This window comes from Watersipora subatra, chromosome 10, assembly GCF_963576615.1.
Source record: "Watersipora subatra chromosome 10, tzWatSuba1.1, whole genome shotgun sequence".
NCBI lineage: Eukaryota > Metazoa > Bryozoa > Gymnolaemata > Cheilostomatida > Watersiporidae > Watersipora > Watersipora subatra.
Genome location: NC_088717.1, coordinates 47511655 through 47530899, shown reverse-complemented (window position 1 = coordinate 47530899; position 19245 = coordinate 47511655). Strand labels below are relative to the sequence as shown.

Genomic DNA, 19245 nt, shown 5'->3' with positions numbered 1-19245 from the left:
ACTCTCCATGTTGAACTGATTTATTTACAAAGGTTCCTAGATTATGAAATAAAACCAGAAGACCTCTTTTAGTTAGCCATTTTTAGTTTTTTCTTTTTTTCTAACTATGAAAAATGTGTGTCACACACTGACTCTCATCTGCTAGTAACAAAGAATATGATAATCATTTATATGCAACCATAAACTTATATATTATTTTAGCAGAGATTTTTGCATTAATATTACCCTCATGAATACTGACAAACTTTACTGATGCTTTACTGAGGCTTCATACTATTATGTATAAATATTTCTGTACATTGATATACTTTTATTCATAAGATACACTTCAAGCTAAATGAAAAAGGAAAAGGAATAAAGGAGCAACAAGAGAAAATAGAAAAGGTGGGGAAAAGGCTAAAAATTAGGATAATAAGAGCTGTTAAGTTACTAATGTTAAAAATAGATGCATTGTAACATGAAGAACTGTTGAATAATACTGAATCAACTATATTTGCAAAATTATTTATGCATAGAGTTTTGTATATGTGATAGACAAAAAATTGAAACCAAAATCTGCGGCTAGTTTATATGGTTGAGTTATCCAAAAGCGCCTTGCTCCGATTAGGATAACTCCTTATTTTCATGTGATAAGAAAACTCCTTAGTTGTACATGATAGAGAAACTCCTTAGAGTTAAACGGTAGCAACCTCCTTAGCTGTACAGGAAAGCTCGTTAGCTCGTATATCACTCACAACTGTGATAGGAAGCCTTCTTAGTTGTAAGTGATAAAAAACTCGTTAGTTGTATGTGATAAGAAACACGTTAGTTGTATTTGATGGGAAACCTAACTAATCCTTTTAAATAAGCTGCGTACAGATATCCATTGTGCACCAAAAGATCATTCACCGGACCGAGTTTAGTCTCCATTATGTCTTCCTGATGCCTTGATCCTGTAACCCAAATCAGAAGGGGTGAACTTTTTTAATGGGAAAAGATCAAACTTCAACAACCAATAATAGAAAAGTATTATTTATCATCAGCCAGGAGACATTGGCTAAATTAAATACAACAGATGTTTGACTATTAGTGTATACAAACTACCGCAAATCATTATTTAATTAACGTAGCTGCAATATAATAGTGAAAACCAAACTAAATTTATCAAGCACTCAAAAAACATTACCAATCCCGAAAGATGACAGAAAAGAATTTCACAGAAGCATCTAGTGAGATTTTTCATTGACTCTGACAAATACGCAAAAACAAAACATAATATCAGCATTACTTATAAATTAGTGTCAATCGGTAATATATTTGATTCTATTATATTATATTGCATTATAATATAATACATATTATATTATATATTATTGATTATATAGGTCAATATGTTTTAAATTAAAAATAGCATCTCTATACTTTGAGTTTCAAAACACCTTTGTAATAGTCAAATACCTCCTTGTCCTTGCAATAAAGTATATAAGGCTACTAGACGCATGCCCGGCGTTGCGCGTGTAATAAAAATGTTTTTTGCTCAGAAGAATTATTTTTATTTAATACATCTAACATTTGCTGTTTGAACCTTTAAATGAAAATGTTTATTTATATATTGCATCATTTTTATATTTTCTAGTTAGCAATTAGTAATTGCTAATAGCAATTTACACATCCTTGCATCTATGATAATTGAGAAAGTTTAGATAGCAGTGTAAGTGTTCTCACGTCTTAAAATTATGTCTCATACTTCAAAAGAAATCTTGCTTTTATTTCATTTTGTTTGTAAGTTTGAAATATAGCCCTACAAAGTAGGAGAAATTACTGAACAAACTTTTATAGGAAACTGGTACCTTGGCAATCTAGTGTGCTGTGAGAGATTGTCAAGTATTCTTTGGAAATTGTCAATTAATTATCTTTTCGAACTTCATCTATATTGTTCATATTTATACTTTTTCATTATTGTTCATTTTTTCTGTCATATAGCACAGATAATATTTATTTGCAAGAAAAATACCAAAAAGTTCCCGATTATTGAAGGCAGTATAGCGTAGGTATATTAGATTAAATGTCATGAGTTTGAGTACCGTACAAAGCAATCCTCTATCCCAGCCTCTATCCCTGGCTGACAGATGAACAGAAACTTCTCCTATTATAGCACTGTGTATTTTGATAATATCTTTAGATTGCTAACTGCTCACTGGAGTTACATACATCAACTGCACTAGCATACATTTACATCAAATGCTAAGAGAGCATTTGTTCATAAACATATCGTGTGATAAAGGTGACGATGTTAATAGAATTTCAGTGCCTTATAACTACTCTCACTGAACGAAATGATGATGACAGTTGCTAATTAGCAACTGTTCAAACTTAGTGAGGTTTGCACTTAAAACATTATATTGAAATTATGTTTACAAAAAACCTAACTCTGAAATGATTATAATAACACCAACAATAAAACCAATAAAACTTTTCAAATTTAATAAATATTTAACAAATTTAGGGGAGTGAGAAATAACTGATAATTATAACTTTGCAACAGCCTTTTGACTTTATAATAATACAGTAACTATGCTTTCATGAAATGTTATTGATTAAATAATGAACTAAAAAATTAGAAAGCTCAAAGGAAAAATGTGTAAGCTAATTCACAAAACAGTTTTAACATATTCTCAATAAGCTTTTGCGGTGAATGTGCATGCTGAACTCAGTATTTGACTGATGAAGAAAGAGAATTGCATATATTAATGTACTACACTAATACCAAAATAAAAATAGTCGATATTCATACAAATGACAATGCTTTAAATAAAATTAATTCAAGATGGTTTTATGAAAATTAATATTAATTAAAAAGTAAAGGAGCAATGTACAAACTGTAAACAAAAAAATGAAGCAAAGTTTTTTTAGTATTCAATGATTGAGGAAAAATGATTGAACTCACAAAAATCGAGCCTGTAAATTTGTACACACGAATTTCAAGCCCAATTTGATTAGCAGGTGTAATTATACTGTTTAATTATAATGTTTACATCAATATTGTCTACAGTTCTAATGTTTACATCAACATTGTCTACAGCTCTAATGTTTACATCAACATTGTCTACAGTTCTAATGTTTACATCATCATTGTCTAGAATTATAATGTTTACATCATCATTGTCTACAGTTACAATGTTTACATCATCATTGTCTACAATTATAATAATGTTCACATCATCATTGTCTTCAGTTTTAATGTTTATAATAGTTTATAATATTTACCTCCCCATTGTCTACAGCTGTAATGTTTACATCATCATTGTCTACAGCGCTAATGTTTACATCATCATTGTCTACAGTTCTAATGTTTACAATAGTTTATAATATTGTAAAGGATCTGACCCCAGTAGCTGAGTCAGCTTTACTTCCTAACAAGGGAGACGCAACCTGAGCTACTGGCCTGCCTTGTCCGAGGCCTGATTGACTTGCCTGTGGCGGTCAAGTCAGTCCAAGACAAGAACCTAGTAGTCAGGCCTGCTCCGAAACCAAACCCCCGGCCTGCCCTCTGGATCTCTATCTCAGGCTAGTCCGGATCCACTAATGGCTGGTCTTAGGACTGGATCTCTTGTGCCATGGCACACCCGATCAAGTCTAGACAAAGCCGCGGATCGTCTCCTAGCCTTCTAGAGTCACCCTGGCAGTTCCGTCTGATGGTTACAATGAGCCTGCTTGTGCAATCGGTGAGCCAACCAGGCAGGCGTCAATAGAATCAGTTCGTAGGAGTATGTAATAGTTTTATTAATGATAGCTTCAACACAAGTGTTCACAAGTATGAGTGGTATCAAGCACACCTTGCCTACTTACTGCGCTGGCTTATATAGCCAGCGCCTATGGTCTAGCTCCGCCCATCAATCTATTTATAGCACAAAGGATGTACAAGATATAATAAGATTAGTACAGGATAAACGTATGATTATATAACAAAAAGGCAGTTCAGGAATAGGATTATATAATAAAAAGGCAGTTCAAGCATGCGATTACATAACATAAAGGAAGTTTGGGAGGTTCGGGCAAGTGCTAGTGAGGATATATATATAAGTGCAGTAATTGATATACATGTATGTCCCGGTCCTCCACAATATTTACCTCCCCATTGTCTACAGTTGTAATGTTTACATCATCATTGTCTACAGCGCTAATGTTTACATCATCATTGTCTACAGTTCTAATGTTTACAATAGTTTATAATATTTACCTCTCCATTGTCTACAGTTATAATGTTTACATCATCATTGTCTACAGTGCTAATGTTTACATCATTATTGTCTACAGTTCTAATGTTTACAATAATTGTCTACAGTTGTAATGTTGACATCATCATTGTCTACAGTTCTAATGTTTACTATCAAATTTACTCTGTCACTACCTTTTTAGGCCACTGAAGCAATCACAAACATCAATTGCGTAGTCAGAAATCTGAGAGCAACCAAGGGTTATGACACTTAGAATTGTAGCCTACTTACCATCATGGTTGAGGATGGTGAGGCAGTCATTGAGGTTGGAGCGAATCCAAATCAGCCCGGTGGAGTCTACATGAAGACAGCGTGGAGCGCGGACGTCTGCTGACCAATCTGTTTGTCGTTTGCCCGAAGTCACACATTGTTTGTAAACCTTATGTCCTTTGAGGTCAAGAAATACAATTGAGCAAGGAAGTATACTGTCTATACCATATACATATCCGTTCCAGGGCACATCACAATTAGATAAGCGTTCACCATCTAGTGAGTAAGCGCGGATGTCAGAGTGCAATGCTCCTCCGACAGACAAGAATATCTTTCCATCCACAGCTGTAAAATCTAGTGTTGAATTTGGAATTTCCCATCGACGCAATTCTTTGTATTCTTTGCTGAGGGTAACCATGTAGCGTTTTTCAGAAGGAGGCCAAACTCCGCAGATGATAATTTCTTTGTATGTTGCAACCGTGAAAACATAATGTTCAAATTTCAACGATTTAAGCAAATGCTTTCCTTCAGCATCCATGATATCAAGTCCTCCCACTTTAGCAATCAGTATTTTGCCAGAACTGTCGACCGATACGTCATAACACTTGATGCCATTCAAAAGGTTTTCGCCTTCTCCAATAACAATTTCCCTTTTGTCTTCTACAAAAAAACTTTTAGCATAAAGCTGGCTTTACGTATCATTTGAAAAATAAAATTACACATTGCTGCAGAATATGGAAAGTTAAACTTGCAAGTAGAACTAAATATAAGTATAACTTATTAGTAGGCTGAGCCACAAAGTTAATAGGAACTATCATCATCCTCATTTAGTTCAATGAGAGAAATCATCATTCGCTGAAGTGATATCAACATTGGCACCTTCATCACACTGACATGTTTATGAACAAATGCTCTCTTAGCATTTGATGTAAATGAATGCAAGTGCAGTTGATGTATGTAACTCCAGTGAGCAGTTAGCAATCTAAAGATATTATCAAAATACACAGCGCTATAATAGGAGAAGTTTCTGTTCATCTGTCAGCCAGGGTTAGAGGTAGGGATAGAGGATAGCTTTGTACGGTACTCAAACTCATGGCATTTAATCTAATATACCTACGCTATACTGCCTTCAATAATCGGGCACTTTTTGGTATTTTTTTTGCAAATAATTATTTGCTGTGCTTTATGACACAAAATGAACAATAACAGTATAGATGAAGTTTGAAAAATTATCATTAATTGATAATTTCTAATGGAATGCTTGACAATCTGTGATGGCACAATAAATTGCCTGGAAACCATCTATATATATATATAAATCTCATAAAGTGCGTTTGTGTGCAATTGTGCCCGTTTGTACGCGTTTGTGCGCATTTGTGGGGGTTTGTGGACAATTGTGAGTGTTTGTGTGCATATGTGTGCGCTTCTGCGCGCGTATGTGCATTTTCGTGTGTGCGCGCTTCGGTGTGTGCGCGTATGTGTGCTTGTGTGCTTGTGTATGTCCAACTATAGCTATTAAAATTTTGAAAATCAAATTTTGCATCCCGTTTGTTGGTTTGTTGGTTTCGTATGACGGAAAAGTGCCAAACCGAAAGAAACAAAACATCGTGTTTCACATCATAAAGCAAAAATATTGTAAAACGGGGATGTCATAACCCGAGGGTGCCCTGTATTAAATATTCTTGAACTAATCAGTATCAGTTTAGTAAAACAGTGGCAAGCACTTATTAGGGATTTTCTACATACGAATGAGGATGGGTGGCAAAATTTTAGTAAACAGTTAAAAAATGGTTCTGAGATATTTTGATAAAGAACCATTATTATCTTTGACATCAACCAGCTTGTTTCTAAGAGACTTCCATATCGATAGACTGAGTGCTTTACGTTCATGCCATAGCAGTGAGACTGACAGTGTATAGATATACATGTACATATACAAATGAAAGCAACTAAAAACCCTTACAGTTGGTAATAGATGTTGAAGGCTATAGAATTGCAGTTTTTCAGTAGCGCTTCTTTTTAGTAAAGGAAAGAGAAAAAATGAGAGAGCAAGATTAAAGTATATAAAAAGATTGAGAGAACGAGAAAACAAAAATGATTCAATGAGAGCTAGTTTAGATAAATAAAATGCAAACGCAAACAATATTGAATGAGCTGAAACAAGAAATTGCTTCAAAACACTTATACTGGAGTGATGGATAGAAAAGGAAGTAAAATGATAGAGGGTGGTTCGGGTAGACCAATCAGGTAAAGATTTAAAATACCTCTGTCAAGTACGCCCTGGTGCTTCTATGACATCAATGGAAGAGTACATGAACATATATTTACCATATATCTTCAGCTGGTCCATAAGGACAATAAGATCGATGTCACTGGACTTGCTCTCTGCTTCAATCACGAAGTTCAATTCTGATTTCTCCATCTCTAGCGCATGCTTCAGCTCGACTAAATTTTTACAAGCAGCAGTCATCAGGGGTATAATCTCCTCTGCTACATCTGCAAGAGACTCATTGGCGGTGGCAGCAACTTGTTGACCATAGTTCCGTATAAGATCTGATTCTGCTTCTACCTTAATTCATTAAAAACAATGCTAATGTGAAACACCGTTTAAGGAACAAACCTTTTCAGCTTTGCTAATGATAGGAAGATTTATTTTAGCCAAAAGAAAATTGAAAAAGTTTACGTGCTTTTTGAATGTCTGGACTGAAAGGTAGTTTGAAACCAGGAAAATATGGCAAAGTAGAAAGATGATAAATAAAGGAAAAGCTGACTGGTGTAAACATCGTTTACCTGATGTTCAGAGTTTTGAATTGCCTTTTCTCTGGCAGCTTTCCAAATGTGCATCTCCTCTCTGCTCTGAGTAATGCAGTCACGAATATCCATTGCTTCATGGTCAGCATCATCAAAAGAGCACAACTCCAAACTGCACCTGCGACCAACAGCATTATGTTATTGTTAAAAGCTTGAAAACAGTTTTTCTTATTTTCAAAAACAAAAAACAATAAAATGCTATGAAAACTAATTGTGAAAACATTGTACCTGTAGCACAGGCATTTTTTGCATTTTTTGCATCGCTTGTCAAAGAGCCTCATACAATCAGCTGCCTCACACTTCTCTGCCTTTTCTAAAGAATAAATAAATATTTGTGGAAGCAAGAAAATAAATTATGATAGGATTGATATGATTAGAGAAGATGAAAAAGTGTTTTTAACCAATTTTCCCACGTGCCCACACACGAACTTGCAAACACCCTTTTCACACACACGCACAGGCGCACACACATGCATGTACACACATGTGAACATGCACACGCAAGCACACACATGCACACGCGCATGCACACACGCATGCACACACATATATGCACACTGTTGTGTTCTCACTGTAATGTTCTTTATTCCAGTACTGAGTTTACAATGAATTGGTAAAAGACATCCCAAGTATGTATGTATAGACAGCTGTTTTAGAAAAAAAGTATTATTCCTGAACTATACATTAAGCAAGTACATTTAATATGTAATTATTCCATAAATAACCAGCTATGTATAATACTATAATAACATAGTAAATTTCATTCACAATGTAATGCATTGATTGTCCATTGTAATGTCCTAACACACATACACCTGCACACGCACACACGCGCATACACATGCACACACTTGTGCATGAACACGCACAAATGTACACACATACACGGGCGCGGACACACACACACATGCACACACGCACACACGCACACACGCACGCACGCACACACACACTGCACTGCACACACTACCCGTCACACACCGGACACTTTGCACCACACACCTTAAACCATGCACCACTCATCACAAATCACACACCATCCACCCCACACCACACATCACACACTAACCATCACACATTGAAAACCACACACCACCCACATACACCCATCACACACCAAAAACCTTCCCACACATACGCTCACAGCACACAAATGTACACAATACAAGTGATGTTTATATCCTGGTAACAACTGAAACATACCTCCTTGAACAGCTCTGCTCAAAGACTTAGCATGTGCTTGAAAGTGCTGAACCAATCTGCTGATTGTGTGCTCTTCTGGTTTCCTAGTCAGAGTTTTGGTACACAATGGACAGTCAGGGAAATCTTGCCCTTTGGCGGTGGCGTCATCGAACAACCTTTCTATAAGAAACATCCAGTGATGCCTTAGTATGTAAAAAACTACTTGGTGAAACCTTTACCCAGCTTTGCCTGGGATTTTTTAATTATTAGCTTCAACTCAAATTGCTACATTGCTTCCAATCTACAAACGCATTCAGTGAGGGCAGTTGTCCTTAATACATGTAAAGGCACACGTTCGAGTTTGTAATCAAATATATTGCGGTGCACTGATATAAAAATCAAAAGGTTCAGCATTGTCATTTGAGCCATTCAATGCTTAGAGTGGACCTGCTTTTTACATTAAATAAGCCATAGATAAAGCAGAGAGCTCCGGCAGTTTTCTTTTGTAACTCATTCTTCATGCTAGAATCTTTAACGCCACAGAGCACAGCTCTTATAGGGATTATTCTGCCAAGCCAAAAAGCTGTCAATTACTTATAAAACTCAGATCTACTAGTAACCTTTCTTGAAATCACAAAGCTTGCTATACCAAAACTGCCACGCTTTGAAATGGCATATTTAGTAACTAAAGTGTTTATACAAGAAATCGTTGTTCAGGAGTTACACCCACAACATTTTGTTTAGTAAACCAATAATTTATTACTTGCTCTTGTCTTCTGGTTTATTTCTTGGCCAGCAGTATGCCTGGGAATGCTTGAGATTTTTTACATTTTTAATAAAATAGGAAGTCGTTTGAACCATCTTCCTATTTTATTGAAAACTAGCTTTGAAACCTAAAGGGTTCTTTGAAACCAAGTATTTTGAGGGACTGGGAAAAGGCACAAAGCATGTACCTGTGAAGTTTTGGTGAAATAGGTCAAAAAGGTAGAAATGCATATTGTCTACGTGGACTAACACACACATGCACACACACGGACACACGCACTCACGCGCACATACACACGCACTCACGCGCACATACACACACGTATACACATGCAAACATACACGCGCACACACTAATATATATATATATATATATATATATATATATATATATATATATATATATATATATATATATCTATATCTATAGTCAACTCTCATTGGTAATGGGATTTGTGTCCCTTGCCAAAGCTCTGAGCTGCACTGATGAGGCTTCAATAGCCGAAACAGTACTGTCTGTAGCATGAGTATATGCTCCCTCACTTTGGTTTGGTTGAGCACTCTGTGAGAGGTGCGGCACTATTAGCCTTTGTACACAGCTCATTACTTTTGTGATTTGAGCACTCTGGTGCCAGCACATTGACTTTCTTAAAGTCTGTGAGGCAACCTAGTTGTTTCATGGCAGGAAGACAACTCTCATTGGTAATGGGATTTGTGTCCCTTGCCAAAGCTCTGAGCTGCACTGATGAGGCTTCAATAGCCGAAACAGTACTGTCTGTAGCATGAGTATATGCTCCCTCACTTTGGTTTGGTTGAGCACTCTGTGAGAAGTGCGGCACTATTAGCCTTTGTGCAAAGCTCATCCCTTTTGTGATTTGAGCACTCTGGTGCCAGCACATTGACTTTCTTAAAGTCTGTGAGGCAACCTAGTTGTTTCATGGCAGGAAGACAACTCTCATTGGTAATGGGATTTGTGTCCCTTGCCAAAGCTCTGAGCTGCACTGATGAGGCTTCAATAGCCGAAACAGTACTGTCTGTAGCATGAGTATATGCTCCCTCACTTTGGTTTGGTTGAGCACTCTGTGAGAGGTGCGGCACTATTAGCCTTTGTACAAAGCTCATTACTTTTGTGATTTGAGCACTCTGGTGCCAGCACATTGACTTTCTTAAAGTCTGTGAGGGAACCTATTTGTTTTATGGCAGGAAGTCAACTCTCATTGGTAATGAGATTTGTGTCCCTTGCCAAAGCTCTGAGCTGCACTGATGAGGCTTCAATAGGCGAAACAGTACTGTCTGTAGCATGAGTATATGCTCCCTCACTTTGGTTTGGTTGAGCACTCTGTGAGAAGTGCGGCACTATTAGCCTTTGTGCAAAGCTCATCCCTTTTGTGATTTGAGCACTCTGGTGCCAGCACATTGACTTTCTTAAAGTCTGTGAGGCAACCTAGTTGTTTCATGGCAGGAAGACAACTCTCATTGGTAATGGGATTTGTGTCCTTTGCCAAAGCTCTGAGCTGCACTGATGAGGCTTCAATAGCCGAAACAGTACTGTCTGTAGCATGAGTATATTTATATATATATATATATATATATATATATATATATATAGTTCGTCGTGATACTATATATCACGACAAACTAAAATTTTATGGAAGCGTCTATAGAATAGATACAACGCTATACGCACATCACTTTTTCTTTTTCAAATGTCACGAGATAAAGTAACATTCAAATCAAATTTGAAAACTTGCCCAATGTGACGCTTTACGCTATATGGAACTTTTTATATCGTAGGAAGCAAATATTTCACTAAAATTAGTTACGTTATCTGGATTTCACATTTTAGCAGGTATAGGCTATAGGAGCATCTACTGTATATATATATATATATTTGTTATGATTTATAGTCAGAACTGTCGACAAAACAGAGAATAGGTAGGTATCTGCACAAATGTTCATAAATAATTAAAAGTGATTGATTGGTGCAGTTGTTTCGAAAAAAATTGATGCAGTTTTGTCGAAAGTTCTCTTTCATCTTAATCGCGAACCTTGTGTACAGATGATGACGAACAGGTAGTACCGCTTCTTTATAGTAAACATATTTGGTTGTTTTGTTATACTGTAGATGTCTTTGTTATTAGTTTTACTTTATAGAATATACTTTGATGTTTAGAAAGAATAAGCAAATTGGTAAAAATAAATGTCAAAGGTATGTGCTTCCCATCAACTTATTGTAAAGTTACCGCAATCATGGTCTATAAAACTAATACGATTGATCAGAAAAAGGAGTAAAGTTGTCGGTACAAACCAGTAATGCTGCAGCTATGATACAGCCCAAAAATGAAAAAGGTTGACACAAGTTTTTATTTTTGTATGGCCAAAGGAATGAGTTTGAAAAAATCTTTGAACAGATTAGGCAATTTGCATGTTTCTGTATTTTCCTGTTCTTATAACAAAAAATTCCCATAACTTGGGCGCACTTGGAATGGATGGTTGGCGTTGTAGAAGTGCCTACTGTATATATATATAAAATTGTTTCCTCACCCCGGATACCCCGTATGGGTGGTAAATTCTGCTCTAACTCGGGTCTCCTACCAGAGACCTGGGAGTTTGAGCACTCGCCTCAAGATCTTAGCTGTTCCCAATAGCGCACTTTTCTGCAATTCACCTGAGTTGATTGTTGTTGGTATTTGGGCAAGCCACATTTTATGCGCCGGTGTTATTGCGCCCAGTGCCCCAATGACTACTGGGATTACAGTTGTTCTTACATTCCAGCATTTTTCAATCTCTTCTCCAAAAGGGAGATATTTCTCAACATTTTCTTTTTCTTTGCTGGCTATATTGTAGTCATTGGGTACTGCTATATCTATTATAGTAGCCCTCTTGTTATCTTTGTCTACCACCACTATATCTGGTTGGTTTGCTAGGACATGCTTGTCAGTTCGGATGTCCCAGAGGATCTTAGCGCGGTCATTTTCATTGACCTTACCAGGAGCTTCCCACCAGTGTTGTGGTTTATTAAGGTCATACTCATCACATAGACTTCTATACACAACACCTGCGACATGATTATGCCGCTCAGTGTATGCGTTCCCTGCTAGCTGCTTGCATCCACTGATGATGTGTTGGATGGTCTCAGGTGCATCTTTGCACAGTCTGCATCTAGGATCGTCTCTAGTGTGATAGATTTTTGTTTGGAGTTGCCTTGTTGGGAGGCCTATATATGTATATATATATATGATATATATATCATATATAAATATATATATATATATATTTACATGCATGTATATGTATATATTTTATATGCATGTATATGTATATATTTTATATGCATGTATATATCATAAACTTACAGATATACGAGATACATAACTTACCAAGGCACGAAAGGCAGACTAACTTTTCACAGCAAGTAAGAGCTCGTAAGTCTTTGTTGTCTTCAAGACAAATTACACACTCAAGTGCTCGATTCAATGAATTGAGAAGGGATGGCAGTCCTCGATGGTCTTGAGATAAGCTGTCAAAGGCCATGTTTGCTTCAATCTCTACCGTTTGACAAACAGAAAACAACCATTAACAATGCCTATCTATCCTAACCCGGGTATATAGGTGAACTATCCCATATGCAGCAACACTGATTATCTTAAACACAGGTGTCCTTTAGCAGGATATTGCCGAGGCCGGGCCGTAGTCTACACACACAAAAAACAACAAAGGTCCACGTAGTTATGAGCAAAAACAAAAGTATCCACCAAAATATCTCACCAATCCGATGAGCAGCACACACAAAAACTAAACCAATCAACAGAGACATCAATCATGTTAAAATATTCCAAGTTTCAAGTCATGTCTTGCACAACTCACCTTATGGTTTCTCAAAACTTGTCCCAAAGTCTCTATTAATTTGAGACTGTCCAATTGCTGTTTTAGAAATGGTCGCCGCTAGCCTAGTCTAACGTCCTGATTCAACATCTCATTAACTATCGGGGATATGCTAAAAGAGGGAATCAAAAAGTACGGGAGCACTCAGCAATGCCCCGATAGTTACTGAGATGTTGAATTAGGACGTTAGACTAGGCTAGCGGCGACCATTTCTAAAACAGCAATTGGACAGTCTCAAATTAATAGAGACTTTGGGACAAGTTTTGAGAAACCATAAGGTGAGTTGTGCAAGACATGACTTGAAACTTAGAACATTTTGACAAGATGGATGGCTCTGTCGATTGGTTTAGTTTTTGTGTGTGCTGCTCATCAGATTGGTGAGATATTTGGGTAGATACTTTTGTTTTTGCTCATAACTACGTGGACCTTTGTTGTTTTTGGTGTGTGTAGACTACGGCCCGGTCTCAGCTTCGGCAATATCCCGCTAAAGGACACCTGTGATCTTAAAGGTATAAAAATTGATAATACTAACACAAATTGTGTATTTATACTAAATAGAATCTCTAATGCATAAATTATATTATATATTCTGCAGAATGACATCACAAGTGTCATATGTTGTTTAGGGTGTATCAGTTGTGCGTGTATGATATTGTTATAGTTGTACTGTGTTATGTGAATGTATGAAGTATAATCTTGTGAGAGTAGATTAGTTTATTTGTGTCAGATCAGCTACACAACGGCAAGTGTGTTACCACATCAGTTTTACATCCAAGTATTAATCATGAGTTGATCACTAGTTAATTAGATCAGGAAACAGTAAAACCACACAATTCTTGTAAACATACATGGATGCATGACCTCATGACCTGCCTGTCAGCCATTGCTATATACAAAACATCACGACATCTTCCTTTTTTTATAAAAACAACAAGCCTTTCACACAAAGGATAATAGCTGCTAAACCACGACTGCTGAGAAAAACAATAAACAATTTGACTATACTACTTAAAAAAACGGTGATTAACATATGAAATATGCTCCTGCTAGACTAGCTTAAAATCACTCAAAACCTGAACTGGTAGCACATAGAGTTAGTATGACAAGCGCCTCGGAGGTCTAGACACCCTACCAACCCTAGTCACGTACTGTTGTTCTGCTCTGTTCATGCGAACACCTTGCCCTGGCTCATGCAAGACTGTTTTAGTACTAGCCTGCTCAGCAGAGGGTTTTCTCAAAACGATAGGAAAACCTGACCCAAACAAGTGGTCCGATTATCTGGATGGCCTGATGTATTTCCTGTTTCTCCTGTAACAACTACCTTCAGGTGTTCTAACTACGTACGATCTTGGCTCATCACACATGCTTTCCACAACACCACGCTTCCATTCTTCTCCTACTTTCACCCTTACTTTCATACCATTTTCCAATTTCTGATGTTCAGTCTTTCCATGCCTGTCATGCTTCTTTTTCATAGACTGCACTCTTTCACCCAACAATCTCGCAACTTTCACACGGTCATACGCTCTGGGAAATAACTCAAATAGTTTCACTGGGGTGCCTTCATACAGGCTCCGACCTTGTAGTAATTGCGCTGGTGAGGGCAGGTCTTCTGACAATGGTGTGTTCCTAAGTGACCTCAAACCATCATAATATGATTTACCTTCTATATTGCATTTTAGCACTAAGTTTTTCGCAACTCGCACCATTCTTTCTGCTTGCCCATTGGATCTTGCATATTCAGGGCTTGATGTGTTGTGTTTTATATCATGCTTGCATAGAAACTTCTGAAACTCAGCTGATTTGTATTGTGGCCCATTATCTGATCTCAAGGTTTCAGGTGTACCAAAATCAGAAAATATTCTTTCTAGCACATGTATGACATCAGCTGATTTAGTCTGTTTGAGCTTATCAATGGTAATCCACTTGCTAAAATAATCCACAGTGAGTAAATAATCATTGCCATCAGCATGAAACAAGTCAGTACCCATTACTTGAAATGGATGGTCAGGTACCGGTGTGGGCAGCAGTGGTTCTGTTTTCAATAAGTTGGCATATTCCTGGCATGCTGAACACTGTAAAACTAGGTTCCTAATATCAGTAGACATTTTAGGCCAGTAGAGTGAATGCTTTGCCTTCAACATTATCTTTGTAAGTCTTAAATGACTAGCATGTAGCTCCTGTAGCACTTCCTGCCTTTTGCTTACAGGCACAATCAGTCTGTCATTATAGAATAACAAATCATTACACTGACTAATCTCATTCCTTACATTCCAGTAGGCAGCAGCCAATGGATTACAAGACTTGATATTCCTTGGCCAGCTGCCAGTAACATAGCGCAAAAGTGCCTGTAACTCACTGTCTGTCTCTGTAGCTTCAGTGTATTTATGGATCATTGCTTCACTACATATGATCATATTGCATACAAGATAAAGAGGATCATCTGGTATCTCACTGCAGTTTGTCTGCTCAGGACAAGACCTACTCAATGTGTCAGCAAGAAAAATTTCTTTGCCTGGTCTGTACACCAGCTGAAAGTCGTATGGCTGTAAATGTAGTAATATGCGCTGCAGCCTCGGCGTTGCCTCTGCTATCGGTTTGTTTACCAGCCCTAGTAGTGGTTTGTGATCTGTTTCAATTACTACCTTTCTACCATACACATAGCTATGAAACCTCTGACAAGCAAATAGTACTGCTAGCAGCTCTTTCTCTATTTGAGCATAGCGTTTTTGCACATCCGACAATGACCTAGCTGCATATTTTACTGGTCCATTTTCCTGTAACATAACAGCACCTAAGCTGTGTGAACTGGCATCAGCAGTAAGTGTAGTACCAAGATCAGGATCAAATAGTCTCAATGTAGGAGCATTAGTGATTAACTGCTTGAGCTTTTCAAATGCGTCCTGCTGTGGCTTCTCCCACACAAACTCACTTTTAGATTTTGTGACCGTTCTAAGAGGTGCACTGTGTTCAGCCAGATTTGGGCAGAATTTTGACAGATAGTTGACCATGCCAAGAAATCTCTGCACATCCTCTTTACATTTGGGGACCAGCATGTTTGCCATAGCCTCTACTTTGTCATGCTTCACTTTGAGACCTTCACCAGAAATGATATGACCTAAAAACTCAACACTGGTCTGATTGAATTTGCATTTTTGTCTATTGAGCTTGAAATTCTTAGCTCTACACCTTTCTAGTACTAGCCTCAATCTTTCATCATGCTGTTCTTGTGATTCACCCCACACAAGCAAATCATCAACATAGGTTTCAACAACCTCAATGTCATCAAACATCTGATTCACTTTCTGATGGTAAATTTCTGGACTACAAGAAAGGCCAAAGGCTAACCGCTTGTAGCGATAGCGACCAAATGGTGTGTAAAACGTGGTCAGTTTGCTCCTTTCCTCATCCAAAACTACTTGGTGAAATCCTGAAGTAGCATCCAATGTGCTAAAAACTTTGGCTTTTGCTACCCTGCTAAATATATCAGCAGCACGGGGAAGCTCAAAATGCTCACGCATAATAGCTCTGTTCAAATGCTTAGGGTCCAGACAAATTCTGATTGGCTTATTAGGCCTCACTACATTCACTGTATGGCTAACCCACTCTGAAGGCTCATTACATTTCACAATCACACCATCAGACTGCAATCTCTCTAGTTCAGTTTTTAGCTTTGGTTTAATACTCTCAGGCACACGTCTAGGAACACAGACTACAGGCTCGGCATCAGGCTTCAGTTTAATTTTGTATTCACCTTCAAGCCTTCCTAGGCCAGTGAAAACATCCTCATATGAGCCAATGGAAAGAGCATTTACACTACTTGGCACCAATCCCATTTTTCTAACTAAAGCCAAACCTATTACCGGAATTGCATGTTCACTAGGTGTAATATAGAATGTGGTCTGAAAGCTGATGTCCTTATACTTGACCTCCATCTGCACCTGCCCTACCACCTCAATATTGATACCAGTATAGGCTGTGAGAGTTACATTAGTGCAATCTATAGGCAGCTCAGGAAAATTTGTTTTGAAAACACTCAAAGGCATAACATTGCACTGAGCTCCTGTATCTACCTTACACAAAATATTTGCATCATTCACAGAAACTTCTATATTCCAGTTATCACTATCATTACCAAAATCAATAGCACCTATGAAAAATTCTGGAACTTCAGTAGGTCTATCAGATTCAGTTTGAATGCTACTAACAGATTTACTATAACTGGCAGTTTGAGTCCAGCATGCCTTAGAAAAATGGTTCATCTTGCCACATTTTCTGCATTTCTTGCCATATGCAAGGCACCATCTTGGTGGATGGTAAGATTTACATGAGTTACAGCTTTGTTGATTCATCTTAGGTCCTGTGCTTTGCGTTGTCTCTTTCTTATACTGCTTTCCATACTGCTTACTCTGTTTGTTGTAATATCCTTGCATGCGTATAGAAGATGGCGATTTGGTGACGCCGACAGCTGCGACTGTTTTCTCTTTCTTAATATTGTCTACTAGCTGCGACTTTGCTTTCATTTTTTCCGTAACATATGATAGTGTTACATCGTCCTGTATCTGTATCTCTACAGATAATTGCTTATCTAGCATTCCGCTCAAAAGGCGATCTCTCAGCATATCATCCTTGTTAGAGAACTCACATTTGGCTGCCAATAGATGCAGTTCTTGAATATATGCGTCCACATTCTCACCTTGCTGCTGACTTCGATTGTGAAATTGAACACGATAGTGTAAACTGTTACTGCGAGGCATGAAATGTTTTTCAAAGGCCTCAACCACATCTTTAAACTTGTCCTTTGACTTGCCCGTAGCATAGGTCAGTTGTTCATAAATACTCTCTGCATCATCACCCATAACATAAATCAGCGTAATGATCTGCTGCTTCTCGTCTTTCTTACCAAGCTCCATGACATCACAGTACCTTAGGAACTTCTTTTTCCATTCCAGCCATGATTCTGACGCCGTAGCAAAGTCCAATATACCTGGCGCACGAATACCCCCAAGCCCAGTAGCCATCTCTGCCGCCAATTTCTATTCCAATGTCAAATTTAGTCCAGCTATGATTGACTCCAGGCTGTGATAATTTAATCCAGGTTTCCAGTCACCGCAGCATTCGCTTTACTTCTGACACCATGTCATATGTTGTTTAGGGTGTATCAGTTGTGCGTGTATGATATTGTTATAGTTGTACTGTGTTATGTGAATGTATGAAGTATAATCTTGTGAGAGTAGATTAGTTTATTCGTGTCAGATCAGCTACACAACAGCAAGTGTGTTTCCACATCAGTTTTACATCCAAGTATTAATCATGAGTTGATCACTAGTTAATTAGATCAGGAAACAGTAAAACCACACAATTCTTGTAAACATACATGGATGCATGACCTCATGACCTGCCTGTCAGCCATTGCTATATACAAAACATCACGACAACAAGTACATTATTTGATACTGGGTCTGTATCTAAGCAGCATTTGAAAAGCAGCAGATGCATCTAAGCAATTAAGTTTTTAAGAATCTAAGTGTTAGCTAAGTGTATAAGTATTTAAGTATCAGTTAAGTTTCTAACTACTTAAGTGTTAGCTAAGCTGCTTCTACAGTATTAGTCAATAAACTGTCAAGAATGTTTACTTACAATCAACTGTTGATAGTTGGTAACAGAATCCTACTAATAAGTAGTTAGTCACACCAATAAACAGCTGCTCCGCCAATGTTTGCTTTGCCAATGACATCTTCAAGTGCAGTTGCATGCTTTATGTGCATTGTAGACCCATAATACTAACATTAAAAAAGAACTCAAAGTTAGAGATCTTTGGAAAATCCAGTAAAAGCAGTTTCGTATCAGTAACTAACATTTGGTTAGATAAGTGCTTGTGCATCAACTGTTTTCATTCATGTGCCTCCTTTCGTTTACGATGTAGGCAGTGAAGCGTGAAAAGCACTCACTCCAAAGAGGTGATTGAGGTGTTTGTAGCCTATCTTGACAAACTGTTGTTTTTTGCGGAATTGTCCCCCGTCGAGCGGGCAAGCAACAACAGCTTGTCACGAGACGTACTGCACCTGATGCATCAGCTGCACATATAGGGAGTTGTACTCTTCCGTCTATGCGGCTTGGTTGCGATGTTATGTCG

General features: G+C 37.6%; 1 protein-coding gene across 2 annotated transcripts; it reads right to left on the bottom strand.

Moving 5' to 3' along the window:
- Window positions 1-332: 332 nt before the first annotated feature.
- LOC137406339 (uncharacterized) lies at window positions 333-18755 on the bottom strand. Of its 2 annotated transcripts, XM_068092910.1 has the most exons (8): window positions 18750-18755; window positions 12605-12770; window positions 8481-8639; window positions 7506-7590; window positions 7257-7395; window positions 6795-7035; window positions 4488-5126; window positions 333-932 (listed from the first exon to the last, which is right to left on the bottom strand). In XM_068092910.1, exons 2-8 carry the CDS (start codon window positions 12756-12758, stop codon window positions 805-807), a joined length of 1545 nt encoding a protein of 514 aa, XP_067949011.1. In that variant the 5' UTR covers window positions 12759-12770; window positions 18750-18755; the 3' UTR covers window positions 333-804. The 2 variants fall into 2 exon arrangements, with proteins under 2 accessions (XP_067949011.1, XP_067949012.1); XM_068092911.1 differs by lacking the exon at window positions 8481-8639.
- Between the last annotated feature and the right edge of the window lie 490 nt (window positions 18756-19245).

What these genes read in the sequence shown, in the direction of transcription:
- LOC137406339 (XM_068092910.1), bottom strand. Translation starts at nt 12,758, where the DNA reads ATGGCCTTTGACAGCTTATCTCAAGACCATCGAGGACTGCCATCCCTT. An exon ending in GAGCAGAGCTGTTCAAGGAG is followed by an intron (nt 7,591 to 8,480) that starts GTATGTTTCAGT and finishes TTTATTCTTTAG; the next exon opens with AAAAGGCAGAGAAGTGTGAG. An exon ending in GGACCAGCTGAAGATATATG is followed by an intron (nt 5,127 to 6,794) that starts GTAAATATATGT and finishes GTTTTTTTGTAG; the next exon opens with AAGACAAAAGGGAAATTGTT.